The sequence below is a fragment of the Eublepharis macularius genome, chromosome 13 (genome assembly GCF_028583425.1).
Source record: "Eublepharis macularius isolate TG4126 chromosome 13, MPM_Emac_v1.0, whole genome shotgun sequence".
NCBI lineage: Eukaryota > Metazoa > Chordata > Lepidosauria > Squamata > Eublepharidae > Eublepharis > Eublepharis macularius.
Window position 1 is genome coordinate 52,104,073 of NC_072802.1, and position 22,072 is coordinate 52,126,144.

General features: G+C 44.1%; 1 protein-coding gene across 1 annotated transcript in view; it reads right to left on the reverse strand.

Annotated features, from left to right (window-relative positions):
- Nucleotides 1-22,072, reverse strand: part of CCDC60 (coiled-coil domain containing 60) — a 62,690-nt gene that overhangs the window by 2,321 nt on the left and 38,297 nt on the right. Inside the window, exons 4-15 of the mRNA XM_054996704.1 lie at nt 18,531-18,722; nt 17,373-17,495; nt 13,054-13,158; nt 11,368-11,458; nt 9,256-9,526; nt 8,193-8,280; nt 7,607-7,660; nt 6,754-6,834; nt 6,097-6,165; nt 3,726-3,836; nt 2,089-2,220; nt 745-934 (exon numbers count right to left, since the gene is read on the reverse strand). Coding sequence (XP_054852679.1) covers nt 745-934; nt 2,089-2,220; nt 3,726-3,836; nt 6,097-6,165; nt 6,754-6,834; nt 7,607-7,660; nt 8,193-8,280; nt 9,256-9,526; nt 11,368-11,458; nt 13,054-13,158; nt 17,373-17,495; nt 18,531-18,722 — 1,507 coding nt within the window. The remainder of the gene's footprint in view (nt 1-744; nt 935-2,088; nt 2,221-3,725; nt 3,837-6,096; nt 6,166-6,753; nt 6,835-7,606; nt 7,661-8,192; nt 8,281-9,255; nt 9,527-11,367; nt 11,459-13,053; nt 13,159-17,372; nt 17,496-18,530; nt 18,723-22,072) is intronic.

Sequence of the window (22,072 nt, forward strand, 5' to 3'; positions counted from 1 at the left end):
CAGTAGGAGTAATATGGCAACAAGGAACCACTAGGGGGCAGCACAGATACGCTTGATGGCCAGCTTGGAAAAGGCTAAAGGTGCCTTCCTGGGCATGTGTGTCCAGTCTGTTTGCTGCATTTTTTTATCCCACCCTTCCTCCACGGAGCCCAGAGTAACCTAATGGGTTCTGCCCTTGTTTTATACCCACAACCAGGGCTTTTTTTCAGCGGGAACGTGGGGGGAACGGAGTTCCACTCCGTGCGGAGTGGCTGAGCAGCGTGGAGGGCAATCTCAACTCCCCTCTGTCTGGAGATCAGGGGGCGGGGCCACCAGCCATGTGACCATTTTTGCCGAGGCCGATTTGAACTTTAAAAAACTCCCCCCTTGTTCCAGCTAACTCAAAGTGACGTCATTGCGCGGTCCTGAGTTCCACCACCTCTTTTCCCAGAAAAAAAGCCCTGCCCACAACAACCCTGTTAAGTAGACTAGAGTCAGAGAGTGTCTGGTCCCCAGTGAGCTTCACGGCCGAGGTGGGATCTGCACTTGGGTTTAGACATTCGTGAAGAGCTTTGAACGCTCTGAAGCACAACGTCAGTGCTAAGAGTAGTATATAATACATTGTCATAGGCAGAAGCCAAGGACTGTAAATAATACTTTCTGTGGAGCCAAAGACCCCGGCAGCCGAGTCAGGTGTCTTAAGAAACGGTACTTGGCTTTGGGTTGCTGAAGGAGAGGAGGAGGATTTCCTGGCACTGCACTTACCTGTATAGCTGCACTGATGTCTGGAGAGCAGAGTTCCCAAACACGAAGCTCCCCCAAGACTTTCAGGAAGGTGGGGGGTCGGATCCGTAAGTCCGGATTCCTGGCAAACTTTTCCAGCTTCTTCAGGACTTTTTGGGTCCGATGGTCTCCCATGACATCACTGGGGATCTTGTCCAGCAGGGTAACAAACCTTAAAGCAACACCAGATTCCTGGTAAGGGTTATTATTTTTGAATGCTTCCTCATGTAGAACTTAAACAGTAAGAAGAAAGGGCCTTGCGAAGGCCTCTGCCTCATGAACTGTTTTTTTCTCTCTTTCCCTCTTCCTCCCCTCATGGTAAAGTATTTCAATATTCAGCCCCTTCCCTACAACCCAAAGTAGTATTTTCTATTCTACCACCTCTTTCTGCTGCAAGTATAACCAGGCCTGATATTCATGGCAATTCAAATTCTGTACACGGTTTCAGGCATAGCATTGTAGAAACCGACTAGATTTCCAAGGTCTGAGCTTTCAAGAATCAAAGCTCAAAGGGAGCTTTGAGTCTCGAAAGCTCATGCCTTGGGAATCTAGTTGGTCTTTAAGATGCCCTTGGACCCAGATTCTGTACTTGGGCAGGTTCATGTGCCTTTCCTGAGAGGGTACATGAAATAGAAGACTTGGCATGGACATAATCGCTTTACAGGAAATCTTAGGAGCTGTAATTGGGGCCAACAACTTGGAGAGAAAAAAATCATTTTTTCTTGATGCAGAAGCTTTGATAACCTGGACTTCTACAAGAATGTTTGTTTGTTGCAGAGGAACTAGTAGACTGTGACCATTGTTCACTATAATTCTATAGGTATCTAGCAATTATTCATGTTTTCAAATGGCTGAAAAGGTTCTCTAGGGGTGTCTGGAGGTAGGACAGCAGCCAAGGATGGAGAGGGGGCTGAGGCAAGGAAAGTGCTGGGAAAACTTCCCTGTGAATGCTCTATTGCTGCAAATTAAGCATTCACAGCATCAATGAGAGACACATTGAGGGTCATTACGGTGTGGAAGTCATGGTGGTGAATCTATGCAAATCAAGCATACTTGCATAGTTTGTCTTATTTTATCTTACTATTTCTGCAATTTTTACAACATATCTTATTTTCCCTCTAGAAGTTACAAACAGCAAGTCCTTCAGCTTCTGAAATTTTACTTGGCAACATCCACATACTCTCAACCTATGCTTGCAAGGACTAGAAACTTGTTTTTAATTTTAAAAGGACAAAAGCTGAAATTCTGTAAGGAATTCCTAATTCTATGCCTTGTCCTGCACAGCCCTTGCCTAGACCCAAGATGCTGGCTATTGCCCTTTCTTACCAGTTCTCCTCCTCTGCAGCCTGTTTTGGTTCATGCTCCAGGACCGCTTGTCTCATTCTCTCGAGGTCTTTCCGGAGCTTTGTAAGGTGCTTCAAACACCGATATTTCTGTATGCTCTTCTCTTCTCGTCTCCTGCCAATTCAGCTTGTATATTTTAAAAAAATGAACCTTCGAGCAACATTTTAAAAAGGAATAGCCCTAGCACTCTTTTGGATAAGAGTACAAAAGGATTCTAAAGGGAAAGAAGGGGGCTAACTCAGTTAGAAATGGCTTTAAACTACGTACTCTCTTAATTATTCCCCATGAAAATTACCTTGGATTTAACTGTTCAGAAGAGACATTTCCCCCAATGGGCATGTGCTATTCAGAAGTTAAATTAATGTATGCTCAGACTCAAATGGGGAAAAAAATCTAAATGCCTACCCTTGTCCTTGCTACTGATTGTACTGATCTCACACTGTGTGATCTGCCTTGAGTCTCAGTGAGAAAGGCGGACTGTAAATGATATAAATAAAATAAAAATAAAATAATTTTTTGCATCAAGGTAACCCAAATTCTGCAACAAACCCCCCTGTCATTGTCCATCCACTAAATGTGGACTCCTTATTCAGCCACCTTTCTAGCTTCTGAGATATTATTAGCTATGCCCACCCACTTTCAAGCACATGTAAGGACTAGAAACTTTGATTTTAGTTATTGGGGGGGGGGTCTTATTTATGAGCATATGAAGCTGTCTTTTACCTAAGCAGACCATTGGCTCATTTACTCAAGGGCTGCCTAATCTTAATCATCGTACTCTTGTCACTTCTTTTACCAGACATCACTACAACCTCCCAAGTACATCTGTGCTGCCCTGAAAGAACTGAGATTTTTTTTTAAAAAATCCAAATGCTGAGATTCTCAGAGAGCTGAATTCTGTGGGCAGTGCCACATTTCTACTTTTAACTAAGACAGCATTCTCACTATAAGACTGCTTCCACAAAAAGGTTTTGCTCCAGTTCAGCATTCAAACTATAGTGTGTTTTTAAAATCTTTCACATAACACATCTTCCCCTATTTGTCCACTTTCTAGGTTTTCTCCTCTGCTTTGTTGCAGTTTTTCCAGAACTTGGGTTTGATAGTCTTTTTTTGAAAGAGCACAAAGAGCCTTTGCAGGCTATGTGGATGAGAAGGCACACATATCTGAAGATACGCCACACTGGCACCATTTTCCTAGCTCAGTTCCGCTACCTTTCCTTTTATATATCTACAATGAAAAGGGCTAAAATGAAAGCTGGGAATGCAGAGGAGTTAGTAGATTGTGCCAGTAGATCATTATGACATTATGGCTCTTTAGTGATCCATCAATTGCTAATTTTTACAAAAGCCCTATGATGCTTTTGTAAAAATGTGAGGTGGAAATGTGAGGAAAAGTGCACTGTGGGAGCTCTATTGCATTTGCAGCTGCGAGAGTTACATGGGGTCTCCTTGCTGCATGGAAGCAGCCTCAGTCCCTTTGTGGGTGGGTGTAGTGTGCTAGCAAGACAGCTGCACAAATGGCTTGTAATTTCTAGAAAGGAGGAGAAGGAAGTTGGATGACTGTGATGAATATGAGGAGCAAACAGAACTTGAAATGGAAGACAGTATTAAGCACGTACCTCTCCAGGATGTCCAGCTGGTCGTGCAACCTGAAAGCAGATTCCTGGGTCACGTCATAAAACAGCTCCCTCATCTCATTGCACAAGTTCTCTTTTCTCTTAATGAAAGAGCTGTAGGAGGAGACACAGCAGAGGGACACAAAGGCACCAGTTACACATGGCTACTGGGAGCAGGGGAGGGAGAGATCTGCTTAGAGTGACACATGGATGCCAGTTTCTAAACAAACGGCCCAGTTCATGGGAAAACTGATCAAGTAACCAAGAGAATTAGATCTAGAAACAAGAACAGCTGGTGTGAGGCATCCTGCTAGAGGGAACCATGTGCTACATATGTCCACAGAGTTACAACCCTAGAATCTGTGTTTGTTAATCTAGCAAAGCAATCCCTCTCACTCACACTCCCATTCCACTCCTGCACAAACATGGGTTGGAATCACTCCTTCTGTTACAAGTGCCTGTTGAGAAACCAGAAGGTGGAAGGAGTAAAGGTACTTGACTGGACTCTGGGGCCAAGCATGAGCCATGACTGCCCCTGGGCTCTGCGATCTGCATGTTTGACCCCTGCTTCTGCACCTGGAATCGTTTTAACGCTGGCTTCAATGCCCCCACATTTGCTCATGGGAATTGGACTTCCTGTCACCAATGTGGGCTTCCCAGGAAAAAAAAATCTGGGAAACTTTCCACTACCCTAAATCAAGCATGATCTGATTTGGCATGTTGATTCTAACATATTTAGTAAACAACACTGAAGAAGTAGCCTCTGTTGATTTTTTGTGTGTGTCAATAACAAAAAAAAATATTTGAAGTGAAATATTCGATTAGAGGCAAGGGGGAAATAAATCAAGTGTGGTTTAAATTAGAACTTAGTGTGGAAATTATTTTTATTGCAATAATACCAGTAAAATTGAAAGGCAACATAGCACAGACTTCCCTTACATTGTTTAAAGTGAAGAAAAAATGCTGAAGTTACTGAAAACTGGTGACGCTAATTTTAGTTCTCCCAAAGTACTGTGCGTGGGATGCTGCAGAGGTGGCTGTCCACTCATCTGTTTCTATAGAATTTAATTCTCCTCCATGGAGGTCACTGGTAGTGCCACCTGAAGCAGAATCACCCTCTTCTAAACCCATGGGCTTAGAGGGTTGTAACTCTGTTAAGGATTGTACTGGTGGGCACCTAATTTTCATTGTCAGATCAGTGATTGCAATATTCCTTCTACCACATGAGAGGAAACATAAATATGAAATTTTGTGTTCATTCTGATTTGACCTGCACAGCCAATCAAGTGAATTCATAACTTCATTTTTTAAAATTCAGATTATTATATGCAATTTATTCCCCCACCCTGCTGCAATGCAGTTTACTAATCAATAAAACGTACACGTACCCTCACAGAATTCCTAGGAACAATAATCTAAAAACATTAATTACAACTTTGAAACAGTGAGTCTTGCCTAATATTGCATTGACAAAGGCACCCATTCATTGCTATTTAATTTTATAAAACAATGAAATCTTTACAAATGTAACTTTTTCTGCAGAAAAAAAAGCCCTGGAAACATTTCTGGAAAAACATCCACTGTGATTCAGCAGGCCACAGCACTGGCCAGCGTGCCTGGTGTAAGAACCAGTGTGGTGTAGTGGTCAGAGCACTGGGAAAGGAGCGGGGAGATCTGGGTTCAAATTTCCACTCTACCGTGAGACTCATGGGCCAGTCTGACCCTGGGACAGCCACTCTCTTAGCCGAATCTATCTCACAGGTCAAATGGAGGAGAGGAGAACCAGGGACCCTCCACTTCGGGGGAAGGGCAGGATGAAAATAGGATAGGTGGCTGGGATGGGTCTCGCTGTCCCAAACTCCTCAGTCACCCAGCCTTAACATCACTGTGATCTTGTCAAACTTCCCACGTATCTATATCCTACTCTAGTATGACAGAGAGGGTAGTTTCGCTGCAGAGAGCTCCTTCAAGCTGCTCTTGCGAGCCATGGAGGTGGGAGAAGACCACCACTTACTTGTATTCTGGTACTTTCTGTAGTGTGCAGAATTGTTCATTCCCTCAGCAGGAAGGAGGAGAGGGGAATTAAAACACCGACTCATTCCACAATTGGCAACACCATTTGGAGGATGGGCTCACAAACAATCCATTATCAGAGTGTCTCCCTTATCCCTGCTCACCTCTGGATCCCAAGGCGCCTTTTACCAGGAACTCCAGAAGCACCCTGCTTCCTGGCACTAAGATAGGGACACTCTGAGTATGTGTGAGCCCCTCCTTCTAGGTGATATCTCGTTTTGTGGGAGGAGCCTGCCCTCAATCAGACTGGCACTAGGGCAAGACTCCTGTGTCCATCCATGCTACTTTTGCGGTCTGCTACCTTTGCGAGCCGTCTTCCTCATATGTTGTTGTTGTTGTTTTATCTTCTCTCAGCCTCACTGCCAGTGAACTAGGATATGATAAAAGCAAATAAAAGAAAACCAGTGTTTTGAATGAAAGCTGCACAAAAAGAAAACCAGACAAAGCCCAGTGGGCAAAGCTGAGCTGACAAATAGGAGAGCTTTAGTGTAGAACTTCAAGAATACTAGAGATGGCTGTTTTGGGACTGATGGTATTGCAGGTGCAGGGAAAGGAAATTCTAAAGATTTGCTCCATGCCACACCCTCTGTAGTCTTTTCCCAATCACTGTCCTGAATGATGAAACTCCAAAAAACTGAGCTGAGGACCAAGTGGTCATTGGCAGCATCTACTCTCACCTCAGCAATGCATCTCAAAGACTGTGACACTATGATGAATGCCAAACTAGCTTCCCCTTGCCTGCCAAGAAATTCCCTTGACTGAACAGAAGTTGTCAAAGACTGCTCCTGGGCCATTTGCACCAGCACACATTCCTCTCCCACACTGACCTCTGCGCAACACATCTCCTGTGCGGAGAAACGACTACCTCCCTCACAGCCCTCCCCACTTGCCCACCTCTGCATGCAACCTGATTTTCTCTAAGAAAAGTGCACCAATTGCAGCTCCAGGTGCTCTCTACCTCTTTGGCCTTTGCTCCACCGGGGTTTCTTCTCTCATTGCTCCTGAGCTGTTCCTGTCGTCCTTTGAAGACGAATGCGAGCTGAACAGCAAGAGAAGGCAAGAGAATACTTCAGGATGGGACATCTCCAGCCCAGGGAGTAACCAATCCGTGACTATGAGGGGACAGTACAATATACATTAAAACCAGATCTTGTGCACTTTACTTTTTAAAAATGCTGTTCCGTGGGGCGAGCCCAGCTTCCCTGTGCCTTTTAAACCTATACCTGCAGTGGATGCAGATTTGGTCCAGTCCCATAGTTCTGGTGAGCTTATTTGTTTAAAACACTTGTTTTCAAAATCAAATATGTAAGCAACAGCACCCAACTGAAAAAAACCCTGATGGTTTTAAAGGTGAAAAACTGCTCTGGGGAGAGGATTAGGAGGGTGTTTCATGATGTTACAGGTGCCCAGCCATTCAACGTTCTGTCTGGACCCCTCTGCTTTAAACTAGCGGAACTCGTCTCCCGTTTAAGATGAGATGGCACAGAGCGCCTGCTTGATGAAGCAGGGTGACTCCCGATACTCTCCCTGAGATGGCCTTCGACCATCATTCCCAAATGGTCTCTAGGTAAAAAAGGCAGCTACAGAAAGATAAACAGGGCACAGAGCCGCACAATTGCCATGGCAGACCAGCCATAGCTAACAGGAGGACTCAAGAATAGTAAAAAGGAGAACTCCCGTGTGCGATAAACAAAGGCATTTGTCTGAATTGCAACCCCAAAAAGTGGATGAATGAAAGAGGTCATGTGCAGCTCTGGAACATCACTGCATGTATACCATCATTCATCCTGGCTTCTTTGGAGAGCTCCTACCTTTTGGCCCGTTGCCCAATCGATAAGTCGCTCTCTGGCTCGGATCTCAACATGCTGCAAGGCAAAACAGGAGACCTGAATCATGCATGTGGCCAGAGGTCAGAACCCCAAGCAAAGATTCAAGGACAAAAGGAGCAGCCCCACATTTGGCCTTCCTTCTCACCAGCAGCATACACACCCACTCAAGGCCATTCACTGGCATAACAGAGTTTAATTGCCCATTCAGGGCTCTTGCAGTAGGGACTTGGACGGGGCGGAGCAAAAGACAACTCTGGAAGCACAAGCGTTGCCTCCACCCATTTCTAAGATCACAAAGCGCCATCTTGACATTATAAGAATTGTATAAGTGCCAACGTTACCCCCCACACTAGCACCATTATCCCAGACTTATCTTAGAATGAACACCTGCATGTGTAAATCACAAGGATGAAAAATAGCGGGGGAGGGGGGGACAAAATGAAAAATAATACAGCAGCCCTCAAATATTTGCGCTGCTGGATTTAATTTGCTACTACCCAAGGTAAAAATAGTGCTCTTTAAACAGTGGAATATTTCTCTTTCCATGAAAGCCAGTTATATGACGTACAAGGGTGGTTTGGGGTGCGAAAGCAAATATTCTTTACTAAAATTCCTTGCCACATCTTCATGGATCATCTGAAGTAACGTCTGCAGATCTGAGCAGGAGGAAAAACGAAATACATAAGTAGTAGTATTTTCCAAAGCCAGCATTTCTTCTGCTTTGTCTATCAGCAGGTCTGAATTTCCTCCTTAAACACTGCCAACCCTTCCTGTGACAAAATCCTGAAGACTCAGCCCAAACCTTAAAAGCTTGTAACTCATAAGAGTGTAAAACTAGGCATGCTGAACCAGACCCATGGTCCATCTATTCCAGCATCCTGTTTCCAACAGAGGGAAGTCAGGGGCCTCAACGGCATCCACAAGCAGGCACCACTGACTACAACCCACCCTTGCTGACTGCTCCCCAGCACTTGACAATCAGAGGCATTTTGCCTCTGAACCTAAAGGGCCTCTTCAGCTATTAAGGCTAACAGCCAATAACAGACCTATCCTCCATCAATCCATTCAACCTCTTTTAAATCCATATAAGATAACTTCTGGTGGGTGGTACTTGCTTAGTGCTGCTTTCACAATTGCCTATTTGCCCATCTGAGAACTTTCCCTCCCACTCACCTTTCATACCAACAGCCCAGCCAAGGCCCTCTGTTGAATGGGCATTCTCTGTGCCACTTTTGCTCATTGCAAAAAAGAGAAAAAATAGACCCACAGGCATGCATAGCTCTCCTTTCCCCACTGAAATGAATGAGTGTGCTGGGCTCAACAAAGATGGCTCCCAGACCTGGAACAGACTATCAGACTTAAGCAAAGTATGAACAAGCTGCTGTAAGTACGGCCACATCAAAAGCTTCATTCATCCAGCACTTTAGTGCTGAACCAGAAGTGCAAAAAAGCAGCGCATAAGGTTGTGTAGCATTCCGATAGATGCTATATTGTCTATGCTGACCCGCACAAGAAACAGAGGAGTTGCATGACCTCCCAAAGCCAGGCCAAGCCTTAGCTCATGGCTGCTTCTTAGCCTCCCCTCTCCTGCCCCTGTTCAAAAGCACCCGGGGCTGCTGTGCTGAACTCACAGTAACTCATAGGTTCTTCCTCTTCCTTTGGTTCCTTGGCTTGCCTGCTGTATAAGGACTCCATCTCTTCGCCTTCCTTGGCTCCCTCAGAAGAATGCAGAACCACCTCTTCGGAGCCAGGTGTCAGGGAGCTTGTGCTGCCCAAAGTCGTTTTGCTGTGCAGGGAGGACACCCCACTCATCTTGGAAGACAGCGCACTCACGATGGAACTCTTTTTGGGCAACTTCCTGAGGCCAAACCCACGGCTAAATTTCTGGGTGTATCTTCGACTCTGGAAGAAAAACAACGGAAAGCCTTAGGAACGCATCCCAAGAGGATCGTCTGTCATGTATCTGGGTTAAGTGCCATTTTTTCACTAGGAAAAACTGCTGGCAGGCAGTGGCTGAGGGAGTGAGCTGCCCCCACCAAGACGAAATACCTGCTGACCTCAGTATTAAGGTTATCACTCTGAGTCCCTGGGAACCCACAATCCAAATTGCATCTCAGTCACAAACTTGTTAGGGGGATCTAGGCAAACCACAACTCTCTTCGACGCAAGCCCTCACCTCTGCAATATGGGGATATAATTATATTTACCCCACCTACAAGGGTGTTGCAAGCATTTCAAATAACAGTTATTGAGTATTCTGAACACTTGAGAGGCACTACATAAATGCTAAGTAGTATTATAATTATTGATATGAAGAACACCTATTCTAACACATTTTTCTTTTTAAAATGTGTAAAAACGTAGTAAAGTGATGAGGGAAACAGACGTCTGGAATTTTTTTTTTAAAAGACAGTAACCAAAAACATATCTATTGGGTACAAAAGGCCTGATTCCCATGAACAGGGGCCATCTGAAAGTCAGGTATTACCGGGGGCCAACTGCCGTATTTGCTGTAAGGAACCGTACCACCTGAACTCCCCTGCTGGATTTTGGAGTTCTGTCTGTATCAGGAAAGGGTTGGCTGGAGTAAGAGTTCTAAAATGGGAAAACCTTAAAATATGGCTATGCATGCAGATGCCAAACAATATTTATTTTACCCCACCTTCCTCCCCAATGGAGACCCCAGGTGGCTTATATAATTCTCCTCTCCTCCATTTTATCCCCACAACTATGTGGAGTGGGTTAGGGTGAGAATATGAGACTGGCCCAAGCTTCCATGGCAGAGCAGGACTTGGAACCTATTTCTCTCAGATCCTAATCTCACACTCTAACCACTACTCCACGCTGGATCTTTAGTATAAACTTTAGTTACATTTAACCGTTTTTTGTAAGGTTAGGACTGATCTCCACTGAACTGCTACTACTCTGCCAAATATCCCACAATGAACTGAAGCCACTTAATGGAGATAGACAAGTGGACCACGGTCTGCCCAGGCCTGCTTGCAATCAACAGCTCAGTGCACATCAGGATCAGGTGATCAGAAGCTTCTGCACAGCTTTCCCCTCCCTCCTCCCCTCTTATGTGCGGATTCCCCACCCACTTTTCAGAACTAACCAAGGGGCAATGCTGTATCTAAACTGAACCCATGTTAACTGGAATCCGAAACATGCTAATTGGACTACTAATTGCTAACCACGGCAAGGTTGAACCAGGGTTTGTAAGTTCACCTCAAACTTTGAATGCAAACTTGGATCTAAAACCAGCCATGATTATTGTAAACATCAGTGTGGGCATAATACTGTATTGAGGGTAGCCCTGAAAATGGAGTATAGCCACCAACTAGGAAAATCCTGGAGATTTGAGGGGGGGGGGGATCTAGAAGGGAGATCAGCAGGGATGTAATGCCATTTAGTCTGCCCTCTGAAGTTGTCATTTCCTCCCTTCAGATCTCTGTAGTCTGCAGTCAAGTTGCAATTCCAGCAATCTAGCCCCCATCTTGAGGTTGGTTACCCTAGGAGTAGGGAAAATTAACTTCCGAGGAGGAGAAAGGAAGGAAAACACAGAATCCATAGCTTTCCACAGAGGGCTACAGTTCCAATGAGCCCTTGGGAAGAAGGGATGTCTTTTAAACTGTCTATTAAACCAGTTCAAATCTGTAAGAGCAAATGCCCTACAAATTTTCCACAACAACAGATAAAATACAAAGGAAACAAACTTGTTGAAAGCTGCTTTTCCAGGTTACCTTTGTGTGGATGAGGAAGTGTTCCCATCGAGCCTTCACGTTCTTTTCTTTATTGATCACCTTGAAGGAATTTCTGCTTCCACCATAATCCCTAAGCAGGAGGGGAAAAGTTAAAGATTTTCATTTTCCTAGCCAGGCTTTCATTACATGTAGCTTTTAGCCTACTTCAGGCTTGATTTCCTCCTGGGGTTTGCCACAGGCAATATGTTTCGTGGCAAGGACCATTTTTGGAATGTGTGTAGCACCACATCTGTGCAGGAGTGTTTTGCTCTGAATAACTTTCTTTTTCCAGGGAAGGAGCTGTGGCTCAGTGGTACAGCAAATGTTTTGCATGCAAGTTAAGTACCAGGTTCATTCCCTGCCATCTCCAGCCTAGAAAGCATATTAGTTCTTAGGAAAATACTTTACTGTGAGACACTCTGGAGAACTGCTAGACAACACTGAGTTTGAATGAACTAATATAAAGGAGCTTACAGCCTCAGGAAGGCTGGGTGTTGTGGTTTGTCGATGCCCAAATGCCAAATTGTTGCACCAATATAGATAAAAGCACATGACAATAATCAATAATGAGCAATACTAGGCCAAGCAGTTGTATTCTAGATGAATTTTCAGACTTTGCATGAACCATCTGTGTGTTTTTTCTATGTGTTAGGTAATTCTAACAGGTGTGCTTTAATCTTTTGACAATTAAAATAGTGGACTCTATCGAGATTAATGTTCCTCTCTCAGAGATTCAACCAATGGTGATCTCTCAACTTAACTTTTTCTGACACTTCTCAGAGATTTATAGTTTTGTTTTGCAAGTTTGAGTATAACGTAATTTTTTACTAATTGTAAGGTTGTACAATAGAAATTATGAATATTCAGTGAAGCATCAGACCAATTATCATTTGTTTGTGCTATCATGTGAATAGACCTTAAATATTTGCATATGACGACTTATAAAATTGCAAACTCAGACAGAATGGCAGAGCTTTGATGGAAGAAATCTCTTGAGAGAATTTAGGTGAGAACTTATTTTTACCTATGCATTTCATAGAAACTTTGATTATGTTAAACTTGGAATGTATTAAGAAATGTTAGCAAACTTATTTCTTATTGCCTTTCTGTGTTCTGTTTTTATAGGATTTATATTAATAGCCATTTATATTTTGATTACTTGCTTCATTAAAAAACTAGGGTGTATTTTCAAAAAAGTGAAATAAACTCTAGACAAGTGCCTGTGTGTTTGATAAAGAGTTGCAAAGCAATATTGAACCCTATATAAATAAATGTACTAATAAACAGGTGGTTCAAAGAACTTATCTGTTTGACAGGTCTGAGAACTAATTGCTGAAAGCTTTCCAGGAGAAAAGATACATCTTTCTTTTGGCTAGTAGAAGCTTAGTTTCAGACACGGGCAAAAGCTCGTTACAAAGTGTCTTTGAGAAACCCTGGAAAAATCTTTCCTTGTTAGACTGGCTATCTGTAAGGCTGGGAATGTCCTTCAGTTCTGCAAGAGTGCGGAAAAAAAGCACAAGGTCTCAATGGCAGTAGAAGAAGCTTTCGTTTAAGACCCTCCAAAGATATGCTTGAACATGTGTGGCAATGCCTTTGCCCCCTTCTGAGATTCAACCACGCCAAGTGTTCCCATTTTCCAGGCTCAGCCTACCCACCTCTACCGTTCCCACTTGCACCCAAGCTCACTTTGGATTCCAGCAGGTGATCAGAGGCTTCATGCTGGAATTGGAGTCAAGAGTCATAGCTTCCAAAAACCAATGAAGAGCGCAGAGCTGCCGAAACAGGGACTCACTGTCAAAAACAGAGAAAGATAGACGGGTTCATTTAGCAGAAGGGCTTTGGGCAAACGGACTGAAATGCACTAAATCATATAAACTGGAGTTGAAACTTTAGTTTCTCAAACAGTTGTGCAAATACTTGTGCAGGTCATATTGGTGGGGGTCCTGTATTATTTTATGTATTTACTTTTAAAACCAGTTATGCTGCTTCTCCATCCTAAGGGTAGTTCAAGATGACTTATGGAATATAAAAACAAACACGGTATCATCAATGTATCTAATTCTCAATCCAGCCAAATCTGTGGCTACTTAAATCCAGACATTGGTTCATGGACACGTAAGACAGACCTTTCTACAAACTTGTGAAAAGCCTCAGGTTTGCAGGAAAATGTGAAATTAAAAAAAAAACCACTTTGGGGGTTAAAACCCTCCAAAATGACAAAAGCAGTGCCTGGAATTTTAAGAAATGAATGCCTTCAATGACTATTGTTAAATCTTGGTTTCTGTCAGTAAAAGGTAAGGGGTGTGGGCAGGGCCCATTCAATGGCTGTTTTGGCCTTTGAGAGAGGACTCATTGGTCCCAAGCCAGGCAGCAACAACGGGCTGACTTCATACCACGTAACATACCTGACTGAATTGGAATTCATATGTAAATTTGATTCAGTCAGGCTTGAATAGAGACTATGAATGGTTATCTCATTATCAGAAGTAACTGATCCCATTATCAGAAGCTACTGATTGCATCTACTCCCCCCTCCCTTCTCCACCTATATATCTGACCAGTTTCTTCTTACCCTCCATGCAACTGATGAAGAGAACTGTGATTCTCGAAAGCTTATGCTACAGTAAAGTTGGTTAGTCTTAAAGGTGCTACTGGACTCTTTTCGATTTTGCTACTACAGACTAACACGGCTAACTCCTCTGGATCTATGCCTGACTTGCGCAGGAGTGGCTGCTAGCTACTATTTAATAGCAGCCATCCCATAAAAGCCATGTGGTGAAGTGGTTAGAGCTTCAGACAAGGATCTAGAAGACCCAGGTTCCAGCCCTCACTCTGCTGTGGAAACTAATTGGTTGACCTTGGACCACTCACTCTCTCTCAGCCTAATCTACCTCACAGTGTTGTTGTGAAGATAAAATTGAGGAAAGGAGAATGATAAAAGCTGCTTTGGGTTCCCACTGTAGAGAAAGGTGGGGTATAAATGAAATAAATAAATAATAAATATAGCCAAGGATGGGAGGCAGATAAAAGGTAGGTTCATTGGTGGGTGGGAAGAAGAACAGGAAACAGGGAAAAGTTAGGAAATAGGAGCTGCCAGGAGAAGGGAAAAAGTAAATAGCATGGGGAGGAGATACAGGAAAGCGTGAGGTGCCCCTCACACGGCCTTGCAGGAGCCACACAGCACAGCTAAGCCCAGTGGCTAGCAACACATAACTGGGCCCTGCCTGGTGGCCAACAGTGGGCAACTCAGTCATATTTTTCCTATGTAGAGGCAGCCTGGGGGAGAGGAGGAAAGTTGAAGACAGGTGGGTAGATAGGTTGACTGGTGGGTAGGAAGGAATGAGGAAAGGGGGAGTGGCCATGGAGGCTTGCAGGGAAGGGCAAGAAGAAATAGTGGGGGAGGAGAATTCAGCAATAAAAATGGCTGTAATAAAAACTACAGCCATCAAAACGGTTAATACCAGGAATATAAGAAAAGCCTGTTGGGATCAGCCCTGTGGTCCATCCAGTATAATAACATTCAATTTATATACTGCCCTTCAGGATGACTTAACACCCACTCAGAACAGCTTACAAAGTATGCCATTATTATCCCCACAACAAAACACCCTGTGAGGTGGGTGGGGCTGAGAGAGCTAGAAGCTGTGACTAACCCAAGGTCACCCAGCTGGCTTCATGTGGAGGGGTGAGGAATCAAACCCGGTTTTCCAGATTAGAGTCCTGCGCTCTTAACCACTATACCAAACTGGCTCTCCTGTCTCCATCAGTATCTAACCAGATGCCCAAGATGACCCACAAGCAATGGTTCAGAGACCAAAGTTTGCACCCATCACGGTCGCAAGCAACTGTAATTCAGAGGGGTACTGTGTTTGAACACAGAGGTTCGATTTTGTCATCATGGCTAATTGCTGTCAATGGACTCTGGGGCACATAAATGTCTCTAATGCCTCTTCAAAGTACTCGAAGCCAATGGCTAGCTTTACATCCAGTGGCAGTGAGTCTCACAAAGTGAATATGATTTAGAAATTCTTCTGTGTGTCTTGCATTATCTGCCCATCAACTTCTTTGGGTACTCCCCAAGTTCTAGCCTTTTTGGAACAGACCATGTTCACGCTGTCCCCTTTTCCATAAAACACCATCAACTGGGTATATTTATTTTTGTTTGTGCTGGTTATTGGATGTATATTGTTTAATTCAATTTGAAAATTTCTGCAAGTCACTTTGGGTCCTGCAGGAGAAAAACTGCATAGCAATGCCTAAATAAACAAAATAAACCGCACAAGATAAACATACGCACAGGCAGCACAGCCTCAGGTATAGAGGAGAGACTATACCTGGTAACGACAAAGATAACACCAGGCAAAGATGCCTTAGGAGGGAGTTCCCTAAATGAAGTGCAGCCACAGAGAAGGTCCTGTGGTAGACACCCAACTAACTTCCGGGGGGGGGGGGGGAATCCAGTGTGGTCTTATGTTCCCCCTTTTTAAACTGTAGCTATTTTGCACCACCCTCTGCCATCCTCTGCTTCTTTGAAGAGACAGCTATGAAGTAACAGAAGTACCCTGGCCTAAAACCCAGCACCCCCCTTTCACAAAATTAAATGCAGTCCCCGTCTCCTGAGGATACAAGAAGACAGTCCAGAACTTGAAAAACTTATAGAAATGTATTTAATACTATTGCTCAGCTTTATGACAGTCCTCCTGACCACTGGTTTTCACTTTTACCTCCATTCTCAAAAGCAGCCTCTCCATATCGTACGCCACTTAAAGGAGTTTCAAATGCAATCTGTGATACTGAATGGGGAACGGGTCACTGTTCCAAAGGGTGAGGGAGTCAAAAGTCCCCTTTCTGTACCTGCAAGCCCTTGGACACATCTAGCACTGGTCTATGTATTCCAGCAATGATTAGGAAAATACAAAATTAGTATAGGGGCTTCCTGGGACTGAAAGGCAGACAGAGAAGACATGATGCAGGCTGAGGATAAGGGAGGCCAGCAGGGCATTTCCAAGGGCAGACATGCGCATAGTTAATACTGCCCGGAGAAGGTTAAAGGATGAGCTAAACAGATGGTCAGAGGATTGAGTTGGGGGGGAGGCTCCCTATTGTATAAATATCTTTGATTTCACCCTTTCCTCCTCTCAAATTCCTCCCCAGAGATTGCCTTTCCAGTGAAATCTTTAGCACAATCCCTTTGTGCTCACCCACTACTGAAACTGCGCCTACATCTGTATAAGACAACTGAACACAAGTTCTTCCCAATCACCCTCATTGGCATCCTCCTGAACACAAGTTCTTCCCAATCACCCTCATTGGCATCCTCCTGTGACCAATTTCAGATTGTAAGCTCCTCAGGGCAGAGTAACACCTTGCTGTGCCATGCGCACTAATGGCATAACAACAGCCACCACCTTTTCCAGACCCTGCTCTCTGACCCCCTGGTTTTGCACTAAAGCAGCATGCTGGGAGTACAAGAAGTCACACTGAAATTATTTCTTTAATGAGAATTGGAATAAACGGTTTGAGAAATGGACTTGTAGCTCAGAAGCTGTGGTGCATGCACATGTGTGTAAACACACAGAGAGAACTGTTTGGACAGCTCCCATCTACCCTGTCCCACACCCTCGATCAGGGAAATAAATGTGCATAGTTGGCATGTATGTTAAGGAGCTTCCCCCAAATTCTGAAAGGAGAGAGCAGCTCCTGCTTGCACAGAACTCTGCAAGTGCTTCAGGTCGGCATCTGTGAAAAAGGAATTTCACAGCCAGGTCCTGGGAGATGCATTTTATCATCCAGATGCATGTAAAGTAAAATAAAATAAAAGGACCAGCTTCAGCAAATGGAAGTGCTTGGCTGGAGAGAGAATTTGGACTCTCAACATTTTAAAATTGTCGACCCTTTCACAGATTAGAACCACGAAGCGGAGACGGAAGCATTAACCCTTCAGGTCTCATTTTCCTCTTGTACCTGGGAGATGAGATGAGTCATTGCTGAGCCTCAGAACTTACAAATGTGCTTCTGGGTGCTTCGGTGCTGTCAGACCATTATGGACAGGAGTGAAAGGTCGGATAATTTTCTTCTTCTTCTTCTTCTCTGATTCCCTCAGAAGGGGACATTCTGTTAAAAAGAAACTAAGAAGGGGTTGGGAGAGAGAGAACCATTAGAAGACAAAAGTTAGCATGTACTGTACTGGCTTTATTGATTGAACTTTCCCCATCTGCTCTGTATGCTCTCTGTCTTTTCTCAAGGGCATCCTTACCTACAGAAACAAAGAGGAGCATGGGACTCCCTCAACTCTTTGAACTAATATAGCTACAAACAGCATCCTGTGCAAGGGGAGCGTGGCTCGCTTTGACATTTTCTTAGGTCTCAACAGTTAATAGCTAAGAGTGTTTCGTTAATGCAATCTGATGACTGGACAATACTTTCTTACGTAGACATTGATGGTTGTTGACAACTGGTGGCTACCAGCTGCTGAGGAACAGCTGGAGTAACAGTGTAGTAATAGTACTGTGCATGGGAGGCAGGAGTCTGGGTACTGTTGTTCGGTCAGTGTGGGAAGCTGCTGTCTGGTTTGGACATGCCACTGCACTGCCATTTCTCCTGTGCTGAAGAACAGAATTTGACAGAAAACTGGTTAAGCAACCTGACAAACTGGAGGATGGATGGCCTTTGTATGACTCTGGCTCACAGGTGACAACTCTGCTAGTGACTGCTGCCAACTGCTGTGTCCAGAGTTGGATAAATTGCAGCCCAGGGACCAAATCTAGCCCCATGAGAGCTTTTAATCTAGTCCATACGTTACTTAACAATTTGTCAGGAGCACTGGTCCACCAGATTAGCATTAGCTACTGGCTGGTGCGCCCCCCCAAATTATTAAACAACTTGAAGGCAAAGACTGATTTAGAGTCATCTCGAGCAGCAGAATGGGACAGAGGGCTACATCTGGGTTTCCAACAGTTTTTGAGAGCTCCAAGTTGGACAACGGCTTGTCTTGTTTCAGAACTGGCATCCAACATGGAGCCCTCGGAATCAGGCAGAGATCCACACGTGGCACAACCAACCTCCGTCAAACCTGAAGTTACTAATTATGGGTTGCGTTTGTAAAAGGAAATGTCAATTTTTTTTAAAAAAGCATCATATGAGGAGCCTTGAAGACCTCTTACTCAGTTATTTCGTCATCAGATGTGTCTTCTTCAGATGATGATGATGATGGACATTTTGGGGGCCGGAATTCAGTTTTCCGCCTCTGCTCTTCTTTCTGCTGTTCCAACATGAGCATGTTCTTCCTCTCCCCCGTTTCTCGGTGAAGCATGTGGAAATACCCTCGGCCCATCTTCACAGCATTTATTAAATGCCTGTTAAAAATTGTGGGAGGCCAAACAATGACGGGAGAAAAATAATAACATGTGTACATTTGATATACCTGAGTGTATGAAAAGAAAAATGGCAGATAAATACTTATCTCTCTACATAAATAAGGTTGCACAATGGAGAGAGATTCTTTTCTCCCTTGGGAATAATTCTCTAACCAGAAATAGCCAGTGTGCACTGAAGACTTTATGCTATGATGCATACAAAGTGAAACTTAGATGCTATCCTTCTTCTAGATACAACTTCTCAGCTTCCCCCAGCATGTCTGGAGCAGCCTCAGACATTTTTTTGTTTTACAGGATTTATGAAAAACGGGATTTTTAAAAAGTGAAGTTCAATCTCAGAAAGCAGCTCCAGGGCCCAGTGATTGGAATGGGGGACACAACGTTGGGAAGCATGGCTTTCTACTCCCAATAAAAGCACAAACCTCAGCTGCTATTAGCTCCAATGTGTGCGTGGAGGGAGGCTTTGCTTGTCTTTTCCCTTTACTAAAGTTAATAACAGAGCAGGAATCAATAGTGAGGAAGGCATTAGGTCCTCAACCCCTTCCCCACCCCCAAATGCGGCAACTTCAACCCAAAACAGGATCCTCCGGTGCTACTTCTTAAAGTTTACCCTTGCAGTGAGGAGTTATTTATTCAGAAAATATATATGTTGTCTCTGTAGACACCTGTTTGAGGTGCCATACAGCCAAAACAATACAATAAAACACCATAGCCAAAACAAGCCAGGGCCTAAAAGTAGGCCATTAAAAGCAAGGTAGAGCCAAAAAAAAAAAAAAAGGCCATTAAACACAGAAGATGTTCCTCAGGCCAGAGAAGACCATAAAAACATTTTCAAGGATCAGCTCCTTAATGAAAAGCCAATCTGAGCAAAGATTCCCAGTATAATGTGTTGTTTGGTCCTCTTAACTTACTAAGTGTCATCCAGCGAGTCCACAGCTAAAGGGAAGGTTTGAACCTCGTTCTCCCCTCATGTAAATGCAACACTCCAGCCGCTGGCGCTAGCAGACTCTGCAACAGACGGCAGGAAGGACAGGGTGATTTCCCGCCCCACCCTGCCTAGCATAAGGGGCTAGTTGACATTCTTTTTGCAAGCCCGTCTCAGTAAAATGTGTCGGCATCAGGCTCTGTTTTTTGATAGCCAAACAATGACACCAAATTGGGTTTGAGGCTTGCTTGTGCAGCGGTGCTAACGGCATTCAAATTGCCGGAGTAATGTCTCAGTTGTTTATCTACCATTAACAGGCATGGTGTTTGGAAATAGGAGTTAATAATGGAAGAATCATTTTTAGCCAATGCAAAAGGCTTTGCAGCTTTCCGATTTATCAGATGTACCTGAACGCAGCTGCAAACATGGAGTGTCTTCCCTAGGCCTCAAAACATTCTAATGGCCATACAAACCACAGAAATTACCTTCTCCTTCAGCTTTGGTATAGCTAAAGGCCTTTCCTTAGTAATGACTGATGGAGGTAAAATGAGGGAAGAGCCAGGTTCAAGTCCCCACACAGCTGCGCTTTCCTTACAAGAAGAGTAAAAATGGGGGTGGGGGGAAGGTAAACATGTATGCCGCTCTGAGCTCCTCGGAGGCACGATGGGATTAAAATAAAAGATTGTAAGAAATGATGGCTGATGGCAGTAGCCTCCTGCATGACCTCTGCCTGCTTATAACAGATCTGTGAAGAAAAAGTTTGGTCAGAGTCAGAGTGCAGGCAGTGAGGAAGGCAGAAACGGATCCTCCCATGTTTGTTAACAAACCCAAACAGATATTTTAAAAACTACAGTAAATTTTCAGTGCTCTTTAAAAGCTAAGTGGACATCTAAAGCAATGGCTGCTGAATGGTCCCCCCACTTAGCATGAGAGACAGGGGACATTTTCACACATCTTACTGGCCGCGCTGAATCGCACCAAACTCCCGGAACGATGGCATCTTCCTGGCGCGATTTCCTGTCATGACTCTGTGGCATGAATCACACCGCAAAACGGAGTCACGACGGGAAATCGTGCCAGGAAGACGCTGTCGTTCCAGGAGTTTTGCGCAGGTTTTGTGCGGCCGGTAAGCTGTGTGAAAACGGCTAGGCTTAGCATTTTGTGAGGCCTAAACATTTATGGTCACATGTTATATCTTTATTGCTCCTCATTAAATAATTAATATGAGGGAGATGACAACACTTGGGAGACCAAAGACAATGCAGCTTTTACCCGTAGGTACATTTTAAAAGCTTGGAAGACAAAACCAGGAGAGTTTCTCAAGTTCGCAGCTTGCCGCTAGGTTTCACATGTGGAAAGTCTGAGAAACATTCCCAGGTAAATATTGCCATACACATATCTGCTTTTTTGTAATTTTATTTCCAAACATGTTACAACTTGACCTACTGGTTTAGGCAAGAGCAGGTGAGTTTTATCATCCTTGTGATGTGGGCCAACAGGAATTTCGTAAAATAAAAGATCAGTCCTACTGCTGTGAGGGAAGTGGAAGATTACTTGGGTGTCTGAAGAAGGGAGCTTTGACTCTTGAAAGCTTACACTCTGAAAATCTTGTTGATCTCTAAGGTGCCACTGGATTCAAATCCTGCTGTTGGCTGGAAAAAATTCCCTAATACAAGGGGGCTGCCTGGAACCTAGGAAGAGTGGAGACTTGGGAGGTATACTGTGTTCAAAATGAGATCTATAATTTCCCCATTGATGTGGGGGGGGGGGAACTCAGTGAATGTTGGCAGTAACTGAGATTGTTCATTCTACCATGTGAAAATCAACAGACACAACATTTCTGACTTTCACTGTAATAGTGATAAGAGGGAGAAAAAAACCCTAGAGCCTCAGAAATGAAGGGCTTCGGTGTAAAAAGGAAAGCATCAATGACTGAATTTCACACAGTGATTCGAAAGAACTGGCCCTGCTGTTGCTATGGCTGTGGGTCCCCAGAAGAAGGTTTTCTTTGCTTAAAACAAAGCCTTTTGTGGGATGACAGAAGAGATGGAGGGTGCATTATGGTAGCAAAATGGATCCATCAGAACAGATTGCTTGGCAGCCTGTGTGTAAAACATGTTGCTATCCTGTCTGTGTCAGACAAGTGCATCCATCTTGTGGCATGTAACATGCCTCCTAAAGTAATGGTTACGCCAGGTTCAAACCATCCCCTTTCTTACTAGCAATGCATTAAATCCCCGAGGGTGAGACACTTAACAAATTACACAGACTTCCTGCACTTCTCAAGCTCAAGGTGAACTTCTTCTCACCCTGCTTAGCTCGTGTTTATCACGTACAGTTTCTTGAGGAACTGTTTTCAAGCTGGGAAATTGCAAACCTCAGTTCCTCCGCCCAGCCTTGTTCT